The sequence below is a fragment of the Ursus americanus genome, chromosome 22 (assembly GCF_024610735.1).
Source record: "Ursus americanus isolate L20-20 chromosome 22, mUrsAme1.1.p, whole genome shotgun sequence".
NCBI classification, from domain to species: Eukaryota; Metazoa; Chordata; class Mammalia; order Carnivora; family Ursidae; genus Ursus; species Ursus americanus.
Window position 1 is genome coordinate 1,156,869 of NC_142148.1, and position 15,747 is coordinate 1,172,615.

General features: G+C 53.1%; 2 protein-coding genes across 7 annotated transcripts in view; one reads left to right on the forward strand and one right to left on the reverse strand.

Annotated features, from left to right (window-relative positions):
• Positions 1-1,969: 1,969 nt before the first annotated feature.
• GID8 (GID complex subunit 8 homolog) lies at positions 1,970-10,922 on the reverse strand. Of its 4 annotated transcripts, none has more exons than XM_045794999.2 (6): positions 10,879-10,922; positions 10,281-10,472; positions 7,720-7,849; positions 6,931-7,127; positions 6,261-6,458; positions 1,970-5,600 (listed from the first exon to the last, which is right to left on the reverse strand). In XM_045794999.2, exons 3-6 carry the CDS (start codon positions 7,835-7,837, stop codon positions 5,427-5,429), a joined length of 687 nt encoding a protein of 228 aa, XP_045650955.1. In that variant the 5' UTR covers positions 7,838-7,849; positions 10,281-10,472; positions 10,879-10,922; the 3' UTR covers positions 1,970-5,426. The 4 variants fall into 4 exon arrangements, with proteins under 4 accessions (XP_045650955.1, XP_045650965.1, XP_087709563.1 ...); XM_045795009.2 differs by lacking the exon at positions 10,879-10,922 and adding an exon at positions 10,724-10,869; XM_087853437.1 differs by lacking the exon at positions 10,879-10,922 and adding an exon at positions 10,724-10,869 and having other exon boundaries at positions 10,224-10,472.
• A 104-nt stretch (positions 10,923-11,026) lies between these two features.
• DIDO1 (death inducer-obliterator 1) overlaps positions 11,027-15,747 on the forward strand; it is a 50,944-nt gene continuing 46,223 nt past the window's right edge. Inside the window, exon 1 of one of the 3 annotated variants that reach the window (XM_045794971.2) lies at positions 11,027-11,168. The gene's annotated coding sequence lies outside the window, so the exon portion shown is untranslated. Of the gene's footprint in view, positions 11,195-11,223; positions 11,780-15,747 lie in introns of those variants that run through there. The other 2 variants (XM_045794981.2, XM_045794990.2) reach the window with 2 other exon arrangements.

A 15,747-nucleotide genomic window follows, 5' to 3' on the forward strand; every position in this document is an offset into this window, starting at 1 on the left:
CCAAGGCTTCGCACTGCCCTTACAACAACGAGACCAGACTGGGAACACCCCCACAGCACAGGGCCCGCCTTCCCCACTGCCAGCCTGCAGAGCCAGCCCCACTGCATGGAGCGGTCGGGCTGGGTCTCCCCGGTGCCCCCTCCCCCATGTGCGCAGGATGGAGAGAGGCACGGATCCATCTTTTGAGCATCTAATGGTAGAAGGAAACAAGGTCACTGTATGATTTCACTGGGAACCAGAAAGATGAACTTTACGATAATAAATGAATTTAATGCAATATAAGTTCTACGTGTGGAATTGAGGGTCCTGAACAGTTCGTCCTTTTCAAAGTGCTGGTGAGTCTTGAAAACACTGCTGTCCAACATCTGTTTCACACAAAACACCCTGAACGCCCAGAGATGAAGGGCTCCCTGGGCCGGAGTCTGGAGCCGAGCAGGGACCAGCACTGCCCCCTCACCCTGGGTCTGTGTGCTCCTGCAGCCCGCCCCCACCCCCAGTCCCCGGGGCGCCTGCCGCCCAGCCGGGAGTCCTCGTGATCCTCAGGCTTGCTTCACTTTCAAAAGCCAGTAGGAGAATCCCAGTCGTGTGACTCCGCAGTCTGGGGGTCTGCGGCAGAGGACGCCCCGCCGGCACGAGCAGTCTGTCGCCGCACGGCAGGGAGAGAAGTCACAGCCAGGCAGCGCTCCGACACCTGAGTCCAGCAGTCCCTGCAGCGGTGGACAGCGGCAGCCTCGCCTCCCCATCCCCAGATGGGAGGCAGAGGTCCACACCACGCAGCAGAGCACACACGCCGGCCTGCGTCGCGTCCACAGCTGGGCAGGGGGCTTGCAACGTGACTTGCTTCCAAGTGCAGCCAGGGGGGAAGGTATGTGCAGATAAATCCACTGCCCCCGTTCTCACTCCTTCTGCCAATGATTCTGGCTGGAATCAGCATAGAGGAGTCTGACAGATGGTCTTCCGGGCCACGGTCAAACTGGCCTTCCAGCTGGGAGACTTCCCAACTGTGCAGATGAGTCCTGGCCCCACCACGTGCTCCCTGCAACGAGAAAGACTTCTACCCCGCAGGTGCGGGGGACGATGACCAGTTCACCCAGACTGCCCCTCCCTGCCCCCGGCGAGGACCTCAGGCCCCTAAAGAGGTAGACAGCTCAGGACAACCCCCACTGCAGAGCCTGCACAGCCACAGACGCCAAAGGCCCACTCAAGCCCTGTCTTTACATCCACGAAGTAAATCACGACGGGGACGGAAAAGCCCCTCAATGGCATCTCGGAATTAAGGCACAACATCCAAGACAGGCAGACCTCACGCCAGGGACTGCAGTCCAAGCTAAACACCTCAGATGGTGTTGAGTGCAAACCCACGTGCCCAGGGCTCTGCGTGGAGCCATCACCAGGAACCAGTGCACTGCCCCTTACAAGGAGGGACACGATGGCAGGAAGAGGGCTTAGATTTCATCGCCACCTGGGGCAGAGTGACAGGGGAGGCCTCCTTTCCCCTCTCCAATGTCCATAAGCCCATGGGGCCTACAGCTGGAGATGTCGCTGCTCCAGCATGACGCACCCTCACTTCTGCACTCACGAGAAGGCACTGGAAAGCTGTCACTCCAAGTTTCTGTCAAGTGTCCCACAAGTGCCTTTGACACGAGGCGCTAACAGCCCCAGCTGGCCGTGGCACAAGCCCTACGGGGAGAAGGGCCCCAGGCGCTCACTGCAGCAGCCCCTCTACTTTGAATGTCTGGAAATATTCATAAGTATTAAAAAACATAACTTTTCAGGTTAAAATCATGCGGTAGGTGGCCCCAATCTATTTCCTTCACAAAAATGAAAGTTCAGGGCCGCAGCTCCAGAGAAGAGATGGCAGATCTCAGACGGCGCTGGTGAGAGGGAACGAACAGCCAGCAGAGCATAAAGATGCACGAGACCAAAGTTTCCTTCCACCAGTTCTCACAGACGGACTTCCAACGGAATGTGTATTGTATTGAATTCTTTATTCTTATTAAAATATCTTTACGGGGAAAAATACAGAAGACCTTCCAGATAAGCCCTCTGAGAAAAACTAAAGTTTTACTACGAAATTAAAAACAGGCAGCAAAAGCAACCTACTCCGCGTTTTCCAGAAGATGCTGTGGCGGGCACACACGCCCTCAGGAGCAAAATGGACTCGGAACTGGGGTACACAGAGGCTCGTGGCGGGCTGCAGCTGGGCACGAAAATCACATGACCGACGCGGACAATACCATTTACTCTTAAGTTTGAAAAGGCAACACATTTCTGAAATGGAAACATACCCGCTGTAAAAACGAAGTGCAAGTGCGTGGTGTTAGAGTAACAACATATCAAAGTGCCGCCCCATAGGGCTTCTGTCCTACGTGCATGGCTCGGAGTCTCTGGCTGGCAGGCAAGCCGGCCTGATGGTTTTGGGCTGGCTTCCTGTTCATGCTGGGACTCCACGGTAACTCCCAGAAGTGGGTCCTGCCCCATTACCCCAAAGACACCATTGTCTTTAACACAAAATGTGTACGGTTCTTTCTGAACCCCCGGCTCCACCCCTCCCCCAAACTAACACTGTCCAAGGAGACACACTTCACACTGCCTAACAGAGACTGTCCTCGGGAGGCATCCTGACTGCAGGGAAGGGCCACCTCCTTGTCCCCGAGGCCTCACACACACAGTCTTCAGTCTGTCTCAAAAACCAGTCCCAAAACACATTTGCCTTTTCTAGAATCTGGAAACTTTAATTCAAATGGCAAAATATATTAGCTCTCACTGGATTTGCAATAATCCCTATGCCTCATAAAGATTCCAAACTAGAAGTTATTCCTCACACAACTTCATGATATCAGGAACATAGAGTACCAGAATATTCTCAAATTTTATTTATTTCAAGGCACTTTCCACAAGAAAACGTAAAAAGAATAAACTATGTAAAACATTACGTTTTAATAAACACAACGGCAAGATCCAAAGGAAACCAAAAATATCAAATTATACTTAATGTTCATTATCTCAAATGGCTTAATTTAGTTTGCCTGCTGAAGACACGGGGACTGCAAAACGGTGGCGACCAGGAGAAGTCCGTAAAAGCACTCCTGTCGGAGGTCCCCAATGAGGGACAGTGCAGGAGCAAACCCGGGCCGCAGACAGGAGCGAGGACAACAGGAGCACAGCTGAGGGTCCCCATCGCACCACAACTGGCTCGCACTGGCGGCAGCGCCCACTCGTGACGTCGCTCACGGACGTCGCTCACGGCCCCAACAGGTGAACACACACCAGCACTCCGTCCGACAGCTGCTCCCTAGCACTTCCTGCGCATGACAAACCCCGCCTGGGCCCTGATGGTTCACGGGTGGCTCCCGCATACAGAACTTCCCATCACTACGCATCTCACACCCTCTAAGGTGAAGAACGTGTCAGGGTGATTATATATTAATTATGCACGTAAATGATCTTACATACACGACTGATAAAAGCTGATTAGAAACATGCTGAACTTGGGTGCTTTCCAAGTGTGTAGGTTTACCCACACCTCTCTGCTGCTATTTCTCCTCCAGTTTCTACTTTGCGTGACAATTAATTACCCGAAGATTAAAACCTTCTGCTCTAACTTATTACCCTCAAGCCTCAGAGGAAATGGCCCCAAAGAAAGGTCACACTTGGCGAGGACTGCTGAGACGGCCAGTGCAGAAACACGTCCGCTCTCGGGCGTCAAGAAGAAGACCCCCCCCCTTCACCCTCACAAAACCTCAAGGGCAGCAGAAGGGCAGTCAGAGGCCAGGACAGCGCCCAGAACCCATGCCGCTTTGCCTCCGCATCGGTGAGCACCCAGGGCAGCCGACCCTGCCCAAGGCTCCTGCCCGCTGGAGAAAACCCTGCTCTCAGAGTGCAGGTGGAAAGCAGACAGGGAGCAGAACTGACACGACAGCACTTCACGACGACACCCAGGTCTGCAGGCATGCGGGGGACCGGGCCCCAGCAAGCAGACGCACACCACCTGACCTACGGGAGTAGCCACAAGCCTGCCTAACCTCGCCTGACACGGGAACATGCTCCCTGCAATTCACCTGCCGTTGGCATCTCCCTCCACGAAGCCCCAGTGCCGGACCCTGTCCCGGCACCGGGATCCACCAGGGAGGACAGAGTGTTAGCCGCCGCAGGAGCTGCAAGCTCCCACCAGAGGACGTGCGCTCGTGGGCACCGTCCCCACCACCTCCACGAGACTCGGCTCTGTAACGATCGCCCTACGGAACCCGCACCCAGAGCCCCTGCAATGAGTCCACACACGTCTTCGCACTCCAAGTCACAAGGGCACCGCTGTCCCAGCACCTGCACTGGTGGCGGAACTTGGGAGAGCGCAGAATCGGGTGGGAGAGCGCAGAATCGGGACGTCTGGAAACTCACAAACACCACGAGACAGTGAGCACACACCGACCTGCTCCGGAGGCAAGCACGTGCTCCCAGCCAGGGAAGCCTGAGGCCAAGGCACACCGGGCAGCACGGGCGCTCCCTCCCTGCCGCGTCTGCTCCCAAGCACACGGACCACACCGGGCAAAGTGGCCCTCCGGCCGCAGGGACGAGCTGATGCCACGGCCACATCACCACCAGGACGTAAGCCCCAAAAGCAAAAGGCTTGTTTGAGATGATTGAAACTTTTTAGAGGCCATTTTGGTCATTCTTGAGATCAAAGAGAAACCTTTATTTTCAACAAAACTGCCTAGAAGAGAAGGTTCATTGATCCACTCGGAAAGTCTCTCACCACAACCAGCACCAAAATATATATTTAAAAAATTAAAAAACACACAGCCCCACCCCTCACGCACACATCTCCCCAAAAGCCACACAACCCAGACCAAAAGGAAAAACAAATCAAACTCAATGCCTTCACATAAGTCTTCGAATTAGGATTTACAAATTTATATAGTCTTTCCTATGAAAAAACAAAAACAAAAACCAACAGGTAAGAAAAAAACTTTTGCACAAAGGCCTGACGAGTCTTAGGAGATCTGAGAAAACATACGTTCTGCCTACAAGCTAACAGCAAAATAATGATCAGTGCTTTTCGTAGATTTGAGTGGGGAAGGCCTCAGTTTAACAATATTCCCTCGTAACCGAGCACTCCGTGACGGGTGCGATCCTCCAGGAGCCAAACAGCAGGAGCGCTGCAGGAGCGCCCCGTGGCCCGTCCACACCTTCAGAACGCGCCCCGCGAGCAGAGTCTGCACCATACTTCCAAAGAGACAGCGTCATTCACTGCAAGTTTTCCAGCGCTTAAAAGGGCCATTTTTCCCTTTAAAAAAGATGCCAGGTAAAAAACAAAAAACAAAAAACAAACGGGGGAGGAGAGAGTTCTCTACTGCAGTAACAATCTCTCAGTCACAGACAGCTGCTCTGAGGAGTCGGTGCCGGGGAAGTGCGGGGCGGCACAGACTCTACTTGGGCTCCTCGATCACACCTTTGCTGAGGTCTGTCATTTTGGGATATTTTACTTTCTTCTGGTCCAGCTCATTCTGAGCCCAAAGGAGGAGTTTCAGTAATTTTGCCAGCTTGGGTGTTGACTCACGATTTTCATAATCTAGGACAGCCTGGTTCACCTCGCTCCACACCTAGAAAATAAACACATCGATAAAAACCACCACGCGCCGCACCAGCAAGAGGTCTGTTATCACGTGCTCCTTATACTTCTCGGAAGCCGTTTTTACGTGACAAGCTTCGTATTGATTTAAACGAACGTGAAGCCCGTCACCAGCACTCCTCGCCCAGAAGGAGCACGTAGTTTGGTCAGCAATGATTACATCTGGCCTGGAGAGCAGTGAAATGCCACGAGCCAGGCTCAGGGGGCTGAAGAGAGAGAAGACCAGGGTGGGGGTGACCCGAGTTCCATCGGAACCAGCCTCGAGGGACACCTGCAGCAGGCCTGCAGAGCGACATTTCCTCAGTAGGAAAGGGCACTGCCTCTGGGGGAGTCACGGGCTGTCACAGGGACTACAGCGCACAAGTACCAGCAAGGATGTGAACAGGTTCATATGCAAATATGGGATTTGAAATAAAAATGTTTAGGACACCTGTTTCTAAGAGTCTCCAAACAAAGAGAAAGATCAAGATACAGAAGAAGCTGACAAAGAGGTCTGAATATCATATAAGTCACAACGCTCCGTTCCAGGCTTCACACAGTGAAAGATTACACATCAGGGAAGAATCGATGCTGTTGTGACCGAGTGTCACACGCCCACAGAGGGGAAGGAGGACCCCCTCAGCGGTCGTACCTTCTGCCTCTGCATCATATGAAGAAGGTCTCCGAAAGGTGACTCCTCGGGGTTATCAAAGGCCAGCAGGGCTAGGGTGCGCTCCATCTCCGTCAGGCACTCCCTGCTCTCCTCGCCTTGCTCCGCCAGCTGGGTCTGCGCGAACTCCAGTGCCGCCTCGGTCTCACGCTGACGGATCAGCTCTATGAGGTGCTGTTGCTGGTCACCGGCAAAGGCAGACAGGCTTACACACCATGCCCAGGCACGCAAAGCCCGGTGGCACGGCACTAGCTTCTACTCAAAGGACAACCTCCTAGCATCCGTGAATTACTAAAATAGCATTTTTTTTTTAAATTTATTTGAGAGAGAGACAGAAAACACACAAACGAGGAGAGGGGCAGAGGAAGAGAGAAGCAAGCAGAGCCCAACCTCACAACCCCGAGGTCGTGTCCTGAGCTGAAATCAAGGGTCGGGTGCCTAACCGACTGAGCAACCCAGGTGCCCCTAAATTAGCATTTTTAAAACAAAAAACAGCTTCTGAACTATGAAAGACAGCAGCTAACTGAAACCCCTCCCCCATGCAAACTAAACCAAAACTCTATTAATGCAAATCAGCCTTGTGACTCCTAAAATCACCACGTGTAACCATACGAAGCATCCACAAAGCAGCGGCCTCTCCACAGAAACTCACTTGCAGGTGGAAGTAAAGATACCGGTTTGTGTCCAGGAGCTCGGGGTGGAGACTGTTGATCAGCGCAATCGCTTCCTGGATCTGGCCCTTTAGGATCATCTCACGGATCTTGATCCGCTCATCAAGTGTTTCTAGATCCACACTCGGTTCAATCCCAGATTCCATCCGAAACTTCTCTGCTGCTTCCTTAAAGCCCTCTGAAAATGACAGCCAGCTTCAGTGCTCGGAAGCTCGCAAGACACGAACGGAAAGCACTTTTATCACTAGAAAGCCCATTCACCTCAGATAAATAACCTTCGACACGACCTGCACTTTCTTAGGGGTTTGGTATTAACGTCTCTGTGACTTACTAGTTACACCCCACGAAGAAAACGAAAAGAATGTATTTCACTCTTTCCCATCCCATCCAAAAAAGTGCTCACCTACCAGCTAGGGATGAAAATGAATGCCATGAAGCCCAGTACATCACGGGCTCCTTGAAGAGGGCTGCGCCCCAGGCCCAGATGCGGGGAAGCTGCAGGTGTGCTCCAGGCACATCTGGACACACTGGCTATGCCTTCACAGCCCGCAGGGGCCTGACCGCTCCTGCCTCGTAGTGAGCCCACAGTTTCCTCAACATCCAAGCAGCAGGTGTACATGGTAATCCACGAATTTATTAAATTAGCATGGTGTTTTTTACAATGCCCAACACAACAACTTCACTGAGGAACTCTGACGGTAGAATTGTGATTGCGTGTACAAAGAGGCCACGTCACGTTCAACAAGCAGCACCCTTGCTGCGAGCCTTACCCGTGACCAGGTAGTTCATGATGAGGCGGTTCATGTCCGCCCGCTGCACATGCAGGTTATTAAGTTTCTCCATCCACTCATCTTTCGTGATTTCATCGGGTTTCTCTGCATAACTCATTCTGACTTATTTCTACAAGAAAAAAATATTTCACAGATTAGTGAAGATCATGGGAATGAAAGGTACAGGGTAGGAAATACACTCTGGCACTGCAACAGGGCTGGACGGTGACAGAGGGCAGCTACGCTTGTGAGCACAGCGCCACCCAGACAGTTGTCAAATCCTGACACTGCACACAAGAAACTCACTGAACACTGGGTTTTGACGCTACCTCAGTTAAAAAGAAGAAAGAACTTTTAAGAATTCTGTGACAACTATGATCGTTTCAGAGGAAAACACAGCGACGCGGGACGAAGAGAGAGTGGGAAGATCCTTTAAATCTGGAGAACAGCGAGTGCAAAAGGCCTGACGCCAAAGGCAGCTTAGTGACCAGAAAGAAAGCTTGGATGTTAGGAGACAGGACGTGTGCAAGGAAGAGCCAAGAGCCTCCGAACTGCAGGTCAAGAGGTGGGGCGTGTCATAGTGAGTAAGGCCTTCCAGGGAGGGAGGAGTTTAGATCAATTCTCTTCTAGGCACAAAGGGCAGCCGCGAGGGGCAGGAGCTAAGGAGCACGCCCTCTGACACAATGCCACGAGAAGTCTGACGCCAGACGCTCACCAGACCGAGCAACACTAAGGTCTGACAATACCGAGTGTCAACGAAGACGGGGAGCCCCGCTGAAGTCTCCCACGCGGCTGTCAGGGCAGACTGGAACTGCACCTGTCATTCGGCCCTCTCTGCAGAGCTGACACGTGCTCCTCATAGCACAGCAATCCTACCACAAGACCGAGACTCTCAACACTCACCCCTGAGCACCAGACATGCACAAGCCCACTCACAGAGACACTGCTCAAAACGGCAAAAACGTGGGAGCCCCCCAACCCAGATGTTCATTCAATAGCAGCATGGACAGACTGGGGTTCACAGAACCACAATCCCAGGCCCAAAACCCTTGGGCAGGTATGTTTCAGAATTAAAAATTTTGCAGACTATATAAAGCCTTCATGGCACAGCTTACCTACATCACATGACATCCTCACGTTAAACATTACTTCTTTGGGGAAAACTCTGAGTACCCACACTGAGTGAAATAGAACTTAAAAGCTTTTACCACATCAGATTTTTGCTATCAAATAGTTTAAAAAAACCCACAAAATAAAACACAAACTTTTGGTTTTCAGAGCTATTTGGATTTTAGAATTGCTGAGAAAGAATTAAGATCATGCAGTCACATAAGAGAATTTACTGAAACAGTTAAAATACGAGCACGGCCGCACGGACGACTCTTACGAACCAGCGGGATGAATAAAGTGAGTTGCAGCAGAGGCCCGAGTGTGGCAGAGTTTTGTAAAGAACAGAAGTAGCAGCAATAAATTAGAACGTGCAGCGTGCTTTTGTTTTAAGTAAAGACATAATCCTCAGGAGGTGGTTACCATGGGAAGGCAGGGCGGACAGGTGCAGCCCCTGTGAGCACCAGTTGGGCTCTCAAGATACGGTGGTGAGTCCCCCACTACCCACTACTTCCCATTCTTCACAAGTAAGCTCTACGCTGCGGATAGTACTTCATGCCAGGAAAGTACAAGTGAAATTGCTTCTCTAAATTAGAAACTTCAACGGTGGAAGTGGGGTGGCGAGCGCCGAGCAGGAAAGCCAGCAAGGAGTCACCCAACGAGAGCAGTGCCAGGAAAGTCAGAGACACAGCAGGTGAAGTTCTGTGGATGTTAAGTCAACAGCCTCGGTGCTGGAATGAACGTAGAGGGATAAAAACAAAAACAAACAAGCAAAACGGGAGCCCTTGAGGCCAACCAAAGCTTTCAAGCTTGAGACCTCGGAGGATGGGCCCACCGTCGAAGAGGAAAGATCCAACAGAGGAACAGGTTTGAGGAGTAGGGCAAGTTTGGGCTGACTCTCAGACACGCAGCTGGAGAAGTCAAGGAGGCACCTGGATTACAGGTCCCCAGCTCAGCGCTGGAAACATTAATTAGGGAGACATCCACCAAACAGGGATACTGAAGGCCCAGAGTTGGGCCAAGATCGCCCAGAAGAGAGAGCATGGGTAGGGAAGCAAGGACACAAGACAAAGCCCTCAACTGCTCGAAGGGAGACAACAGACACCCAGCAGCAAAAGAGGAAGCAGGTGACAGACCGAGAGATGTTATTCTTCCCACAAATGCCCATGTCTTGTTGCTTCAGGCAAGTGCAGACTTCACTCAGACCACACTCCTGTTCCTAGACAAGTCAAGCTAACCTAGGGTAAACAAGGCACGTCTCCCTCGGTTTCCCCACAGCAATCCACCATCACAACAGGTCCACTGCCGGCAGCGAGAGCGACTTTTGAAAGCAACGACCCGTTCTACTTCGTGCAGGAACAACTCAGCACTTAAATACTCAACAGACATAAGCAAACCTCCCAAATCTGGCGGCGAGCATCACTTGCTTTCCCAGCAGCGGTGTAGGTCCTCACCAGTTCAGCGTCCGCTCCGACGCGGTTGTCATAAAAATGTTCTCTTCACAGGAGCACAAGTGCCGTGTTTCACGGAATTATCACTGCTCCGGTGGGCGACCACTTCTGAACGTCGGAGCCTTCGCTTCAAACCCTCTCCCTTGAAGAACACCGGATTACAACGCCCAGGCGCTCTGGGCTCAGGAGTCGACCCTGGCCAGGAGGAAACGGGCGGTCTGACGCGCAAACCCAGAAGGCCCCGGTTCTGCCACCTGCTCAGACCCCGCACCGCGTCAGACCCCCAGCGCCAGCCCCCTCCCGGGCCCCTCCGCGGCCCCCTCCTCGCGCTCCTTCCCGGGCTCCTCCCCGGCCTCCACCGGGCCCCCGCCCAGCCCCACCCCGGCTCGCCGCGCTCCCGCGGGGAAGCTCGGCCCGGCCGCCTGGGTCCGCCGCGGCCATCTTACCGTGCGGATCCCGCCTCCCGCGCTGCGCGGGATCCGCAGTCGCTCGGGGGGGCCGGGCGGAGCGGGGAGGGCGGTGAGGCGCGGGGGACGGGAGGCGGAGGCGAGAGCCGCGGCGGAGGCGGGGGCGGGGGCGGGGAACGGGAGGGCACACGCACCGACGGCCGCCCCTTCAGGCACCTCCCGCGAGATCGCGAGAGCGCAGGCTCAGGAGCCGGTAGCCAATCAAGAGCTCCCGCGAGGGGGCGGGGCGCGGCGGCCTCCCGGAAGCGCGGGACTCCAGCTTCCGTCCTTGCGCAGAACTCCACTCGCGGCGCCCTCGCTCTACGGGTTGGCGCGAGAGTCAAAAGCCGTCGGCCGACCCTGGGCAAGATGGCCGCCGTCGAGGTGTCGTTGTGGGGGAACTTCGCGCCGCGATGGCGACATCTAGACTGAGTCGGGGGCGAAGGTCCCAGCTTCCTTTCCGTCATTTGTGTGAGCTCGGAGGGCGGGGGGGGGGGCAGGCGCCGGTGCTGCGCGCCGCCCCGAGGCGGGGGGGAGTCCCTCCCCACCCGGCTCCTGCCTTCGCGCGGGCCTGGGAGGAGGCGTCCGGGCGCGCCCCGGCGGGAGCCCTCCGTGCCGTCGTTTGAGGCGGGCTGCGAGGAGTGCTCGCCGCCTGATGAGTCAACAGAAACGGGCCTGCCCTCGGGGAGCCTGCCGCCCGGCGTGCGGTAGTCCGCCGGCCGCTCCAGGTCGGGCCGGGGCTGCGGGCGCGCGTGCGACGGCGGCCGGGCGGACGCGGGGGCAGGAGTGCAGCAGAGCGCCGGTCGGCGTTCCCGGGGTGCGGGAGCGAGGCGTCGGGAAGCAAGTCCGACGTCATCCCGAATTAAAAGTCGGGGTTCGGTGGTGTCGTGGGGTTGCTCCCACGTGAACTGAAGACCGCGAGAGTGGGGTCGGACTTCCGCGGAGAGCAGTGAGATTCGGCGGGTGGGTGTGACGACCAGGACTGGTTGTGGCTCTTTCCCAGGCGAGAGCTGAGCCTGCGGGTCCAAAGTTCTGACACAAATCGGCCTCAGACGGGTAGGTACTGCGTGTCCATAATGACACCCTTTGCAACGACTTAATCCTATGTACCGTTCAGCTGTCAGCTCTATAGTGTGTGTGTGGGGGTGAGGATGTTTAAGTCTTTCCAAAGGTACACAAGCCAAAGGTCTAAGGAGATAGAATATTCCGGCCCAAAAAAACTTCCGCGGTGCCTTCTCCGTCCTGTGGGTCACAGGTGCACGGCCCCTCCCCCCAGCGGCCGGCAGATTCCTCGTCCTTATTTCTAGGTAGACGCTGGCTGCTTTTATCGTTCGCACCCCTCCCCCTCCCCCGAACATGGAGGCCACCCTCTCCGGGTCTGGGATTGCCCCTCCCAGGGGTCCTGACAGTGTTCTTCTGAAGCCCACTGAGCGGGCAGGGTGACCTCGCCTTGCGCCTGTCCTCTTCACAGCCTTCGGAGACGTCCTGATGGCCTGTGCGAAGTGAGCACAGCCAGAAAGCCTCCCCACCCCGGCCCCTTCCCTCCCCCACTCCAGCAGTCCTGCGGAGCCCACGAGGTTCCCCGTCTCACCGGGCTCTGCCTGGGCTCACTTCTCCCAGTGGAGGCTTTCCCTCAACAAAGCGGAATGGAGTGCTTCTTGTATCCTAAACGATCCTTTTGGAGCATTTAGCACAGCATTTTTTGTCACTGAGGCCTGATACCACAAACGTGTGGATTTCGCAGAAGCTGAGATCTCTAGTGCGCCGTAGAACTGAGTTGCGTCGGTATCTGTTGAGAATGGGAAGGAGTAAACGAGTGAGCGGTGATGAGGACCTTAATTACGAGCAGTTTCAGCAGAAGTGGACAAAGGAGAGAATATTCGCGGTGATTGAGCTCATGGATTGAATGGTGCTGGGATGTGTAGCCTGGTTGATGAGGTTGATGGTGGTGACACCAGCCGAGGAAGAGCCATTCTGCCGAGCAGTGGGCTGAGGGGGAGGAGAGATGGGGAATTGCTGGTGCCTGTGGGACACGGCGAAAGCTCAAGGGAGTGATGAGGGCTGCAGGTGAAGCTTTTACGGTGACACCGTGTGACATTTGATAAACATATTTAGAGAAAGACTGTAGAGAGGAGGAGCAGAGAGTCCAGAATCCAGAAGGATGCCAATAAATGGCTATTATCCAGAGAGGTTGTTCATTAAGTCAGCAGAGAGGCTTGACAGGGACCAGGGGGTTTAGCAGGCTCGGCGGAAGCCACGGGGTGGGCAGTTTTAGAAGATGTAGACGCGCAGTGTCAAGTGCAGCAGAGCCACCCCATAGTCATACTTGACAGGTGTTGGTGACAGAGCAAGGAGCTCAGGGACACAGCGGGAATGGAAACCGTTAGATGGCAGAGAGTTGAGAGGAGAATAGGGTGAGGGGGACACAGATGTGTGTTTAACACTTTGAGAAGCAGCGGTTGTGGAGAGCAGGCAGCAGGTGAAGTCGGATCTCATTAGACACTAAAGCAACAGGATTTGGTGGCTGTGGGGGAGGGAGAATCTCCAGACTTCCGGCTGGTGTGTTTGGGTTTACAGGGTGGGACCAGCGCCCAATAGGGACACCAGGGAAAGACCTGATTGGAGGAGAGGCTCAGAAGTCAAGAGCTCATTTTGCATACGTTAGGTTTGCGGTGCATTGGAGACACAAGTGGAGATGTTAGGGGTCCATCAAGTGAGTGGATGGACCCAGATCTGGACAGAGGTAAAGGTAAGCACAGCCAGGAGGGCATGAGGTCCCGTGTGGACAGTGTATGGAAGGAAGGTAGAAGGCAGCCTGGGCCAGAGCCCTGAACACCCCATGCTGCTGGGGATGTGGGGGGCATGAAGGATGTGGGCCACTTTGGTCACCGCATGGGGCAGTGACCAGGTTGATAGGAAAGAGGCAGGTCTGTGGAGGGGGAGCTGCCAGGTGGCCAGAGACTCCACTGTTCTCCAAGCCCCGGTGAAGAGTTTTGTTTTAATAGATGAGCAGTTCTTCACAGAGAAGCGTTAAATGTTTACTAGTCTTAAAAGAGCTTTAAAGCATTTTTAAAAAGGGGAAAGTATTTTAGGAATAAAACACACAGTGCTCCCTTTACTCAAATCCTAGACTGCTCAATAAGCAGGCCCCAGGCCATGTTTTACAGAACAGCATTTCGAGATGCTTTTATCTTATTCTCAAAACCCAGAAGCATAAAATCAAGGCCCCATGCACTGGAGCCCCTGCTTCCAAAGAGATTTGCCTAAAACAAGCCTGATTCTTCCGGATAATGCATAAACTGATCGGTTGTTGCTGCTCGGTCATTGGCACACAAGGCGGTCAGCACCAAGAGGTCACCTGCCATAGCTTTAGCTTTTCTCCGTGTGTTCCGTGTCTTCATGAAGATGTTGAGAGCATCAGGAAGAATGTTGTGATTGTTTAGTTCTGCTGCACACATTCAGGTGACATGTGTCTTAGCTGAATTCTGAGACCCAGTCAAGCATGTTTAATGGGGTTTTTGGTGTGGTCCCTCCCTCTCCCTCCTCGCTTGATTGTATTTCTCTTTCAAGACTACCATTAAATCAGAAAGCACTGGTTCTAAATTTCTTTGCGTGGGGAAAAGCAAGAGTAGGTATTTCCTGATTCTGTAACTCCAGTTGTGATGGTATAGACTGTGTGCAGCGTGGTGCTTCCTGAGATGGGTGGGCTGTGGGGGCCACGCAGTCTTGCCTGCTGCACACCAGCAGAGCACAGGCCGCACGCCTGAGGGGCGGTTACATAGTTTGCCCGTCAAGGCGCTGTTCAGGCACCATTTCATACAGAATTTGACTATACTCTTCAGACCTAACTGGTCAAGAAGTTGATATACCCATGTTGGCTTGAGATTTGGCCTTTTTTTTTTATTATTAAAAATGAAAGCATGTAGATAGCACACACACATACGTGCACAAACATATACACTACTTAATGTGCGTAGTTACGTCTGTATACGCTCTGAGGATTCCTGCCCCCTCTGCCACACATGCAGCCATATGACCATGATCAGGTGTCTGATTGTGTGGCAGAAGTGCTGAATGAAGAGATTTTTCCAATTGATATCCACATTTTCTTTTTTTAAAACACGTGTAAAATTTTGTTTTTTGTTTTTTTTACTTTAAAATTCTTATATTCTTCAAATGCCTGCTTTCTGTTGGCACGAGAGGAACTTTTGTATGTCTGACAGACCCCCAAATTCTTAATTTCTCTGTACATCCGTAACAGGCAACACCCTGGCCTCCCACCTCCATAGACAGATTTGGGAGATGTTCCTTCTCTTTGAATCTCTTACATTTTAGCCTCAGCTGGTTGGATTTGGAACTCAAAAATAGTTGTGGTGTTGGAAAGGTAATTTATGTGTATTGATGGGGAAGTTGAGAATAAAACTCTGGGTGTACTTTTGAAATCTCTGATGGCTCAGTCTCTGTGACTCTTGTTGGCTTTTCCTCCGAATGCTCTTGCTCACCGTCAGCACTTTGGTTTCATGAGCCATTTGAGAGGAGGAATTAATTTATACAGTATTTCTGTTCTGCACAAATCCAGAAAGCCACCGTTAGACCTGAGTTTAAGCGGTCTCTTTCGCTTTTTAAGTACTTTTCATTTTGGAAACAAATCTCGTCAATTATAGCCTGTACACCTACAGGCAGAGCCCTGCTCCTGAGGGCCCCCAGGCCAGGGGTGATGCAACAGACTGGAGCCTTGAGCTTGCTGGTGGTGAGGGGAGGCCCCCTTCTCCTCTGTTACACACTGTGTGTGATGATTACCCTATCAGCCTATGTAGGCACAACTGCTTTACTCTTCAACTGCTTTTCTGTCGAAATCTGTGGCAGGCACTGCCTTGTCTGGCTTTTTTATTGGATGGATTCCTTTAGAGACTTACGAGATGAAAGCATCCAGAAAGGAAATACAGTTCTCATGCTTCCCACTGATTAAAACACTGGTTTGTTCTGAAGTTGAGTTTTTTCCCTGAACTCCCAGCGCTGCCTCC

What these genes read in the sequence shown, in the direction of transcription:
- GID8 (XM_045794999.2), bottom strand. Translation starts at nt 7,837, where the DNA reads ATGAGTTATGCAGAGAAACCCGATGAAATCACGAAAGATGAGTGGATG. An exon ending in CATGAACTACCTGGTCACGG is followed by an intron (nt 7,128 to 7,719) that starts GTAAGGCTCGCA and finishes TGTCATTTTCAG; the next exon opens with AGGGCTTTAAGGAAGCAGCA. An exon ending in ATCTTTACTTCCACCTGCAA is followed by an intron (nt 6,459 to 6,930) that starts GTGAGTTTCTGT and finishes GCCGGTGACCAG; the next exon opens with CAACAGCACCTCATAGAGCT.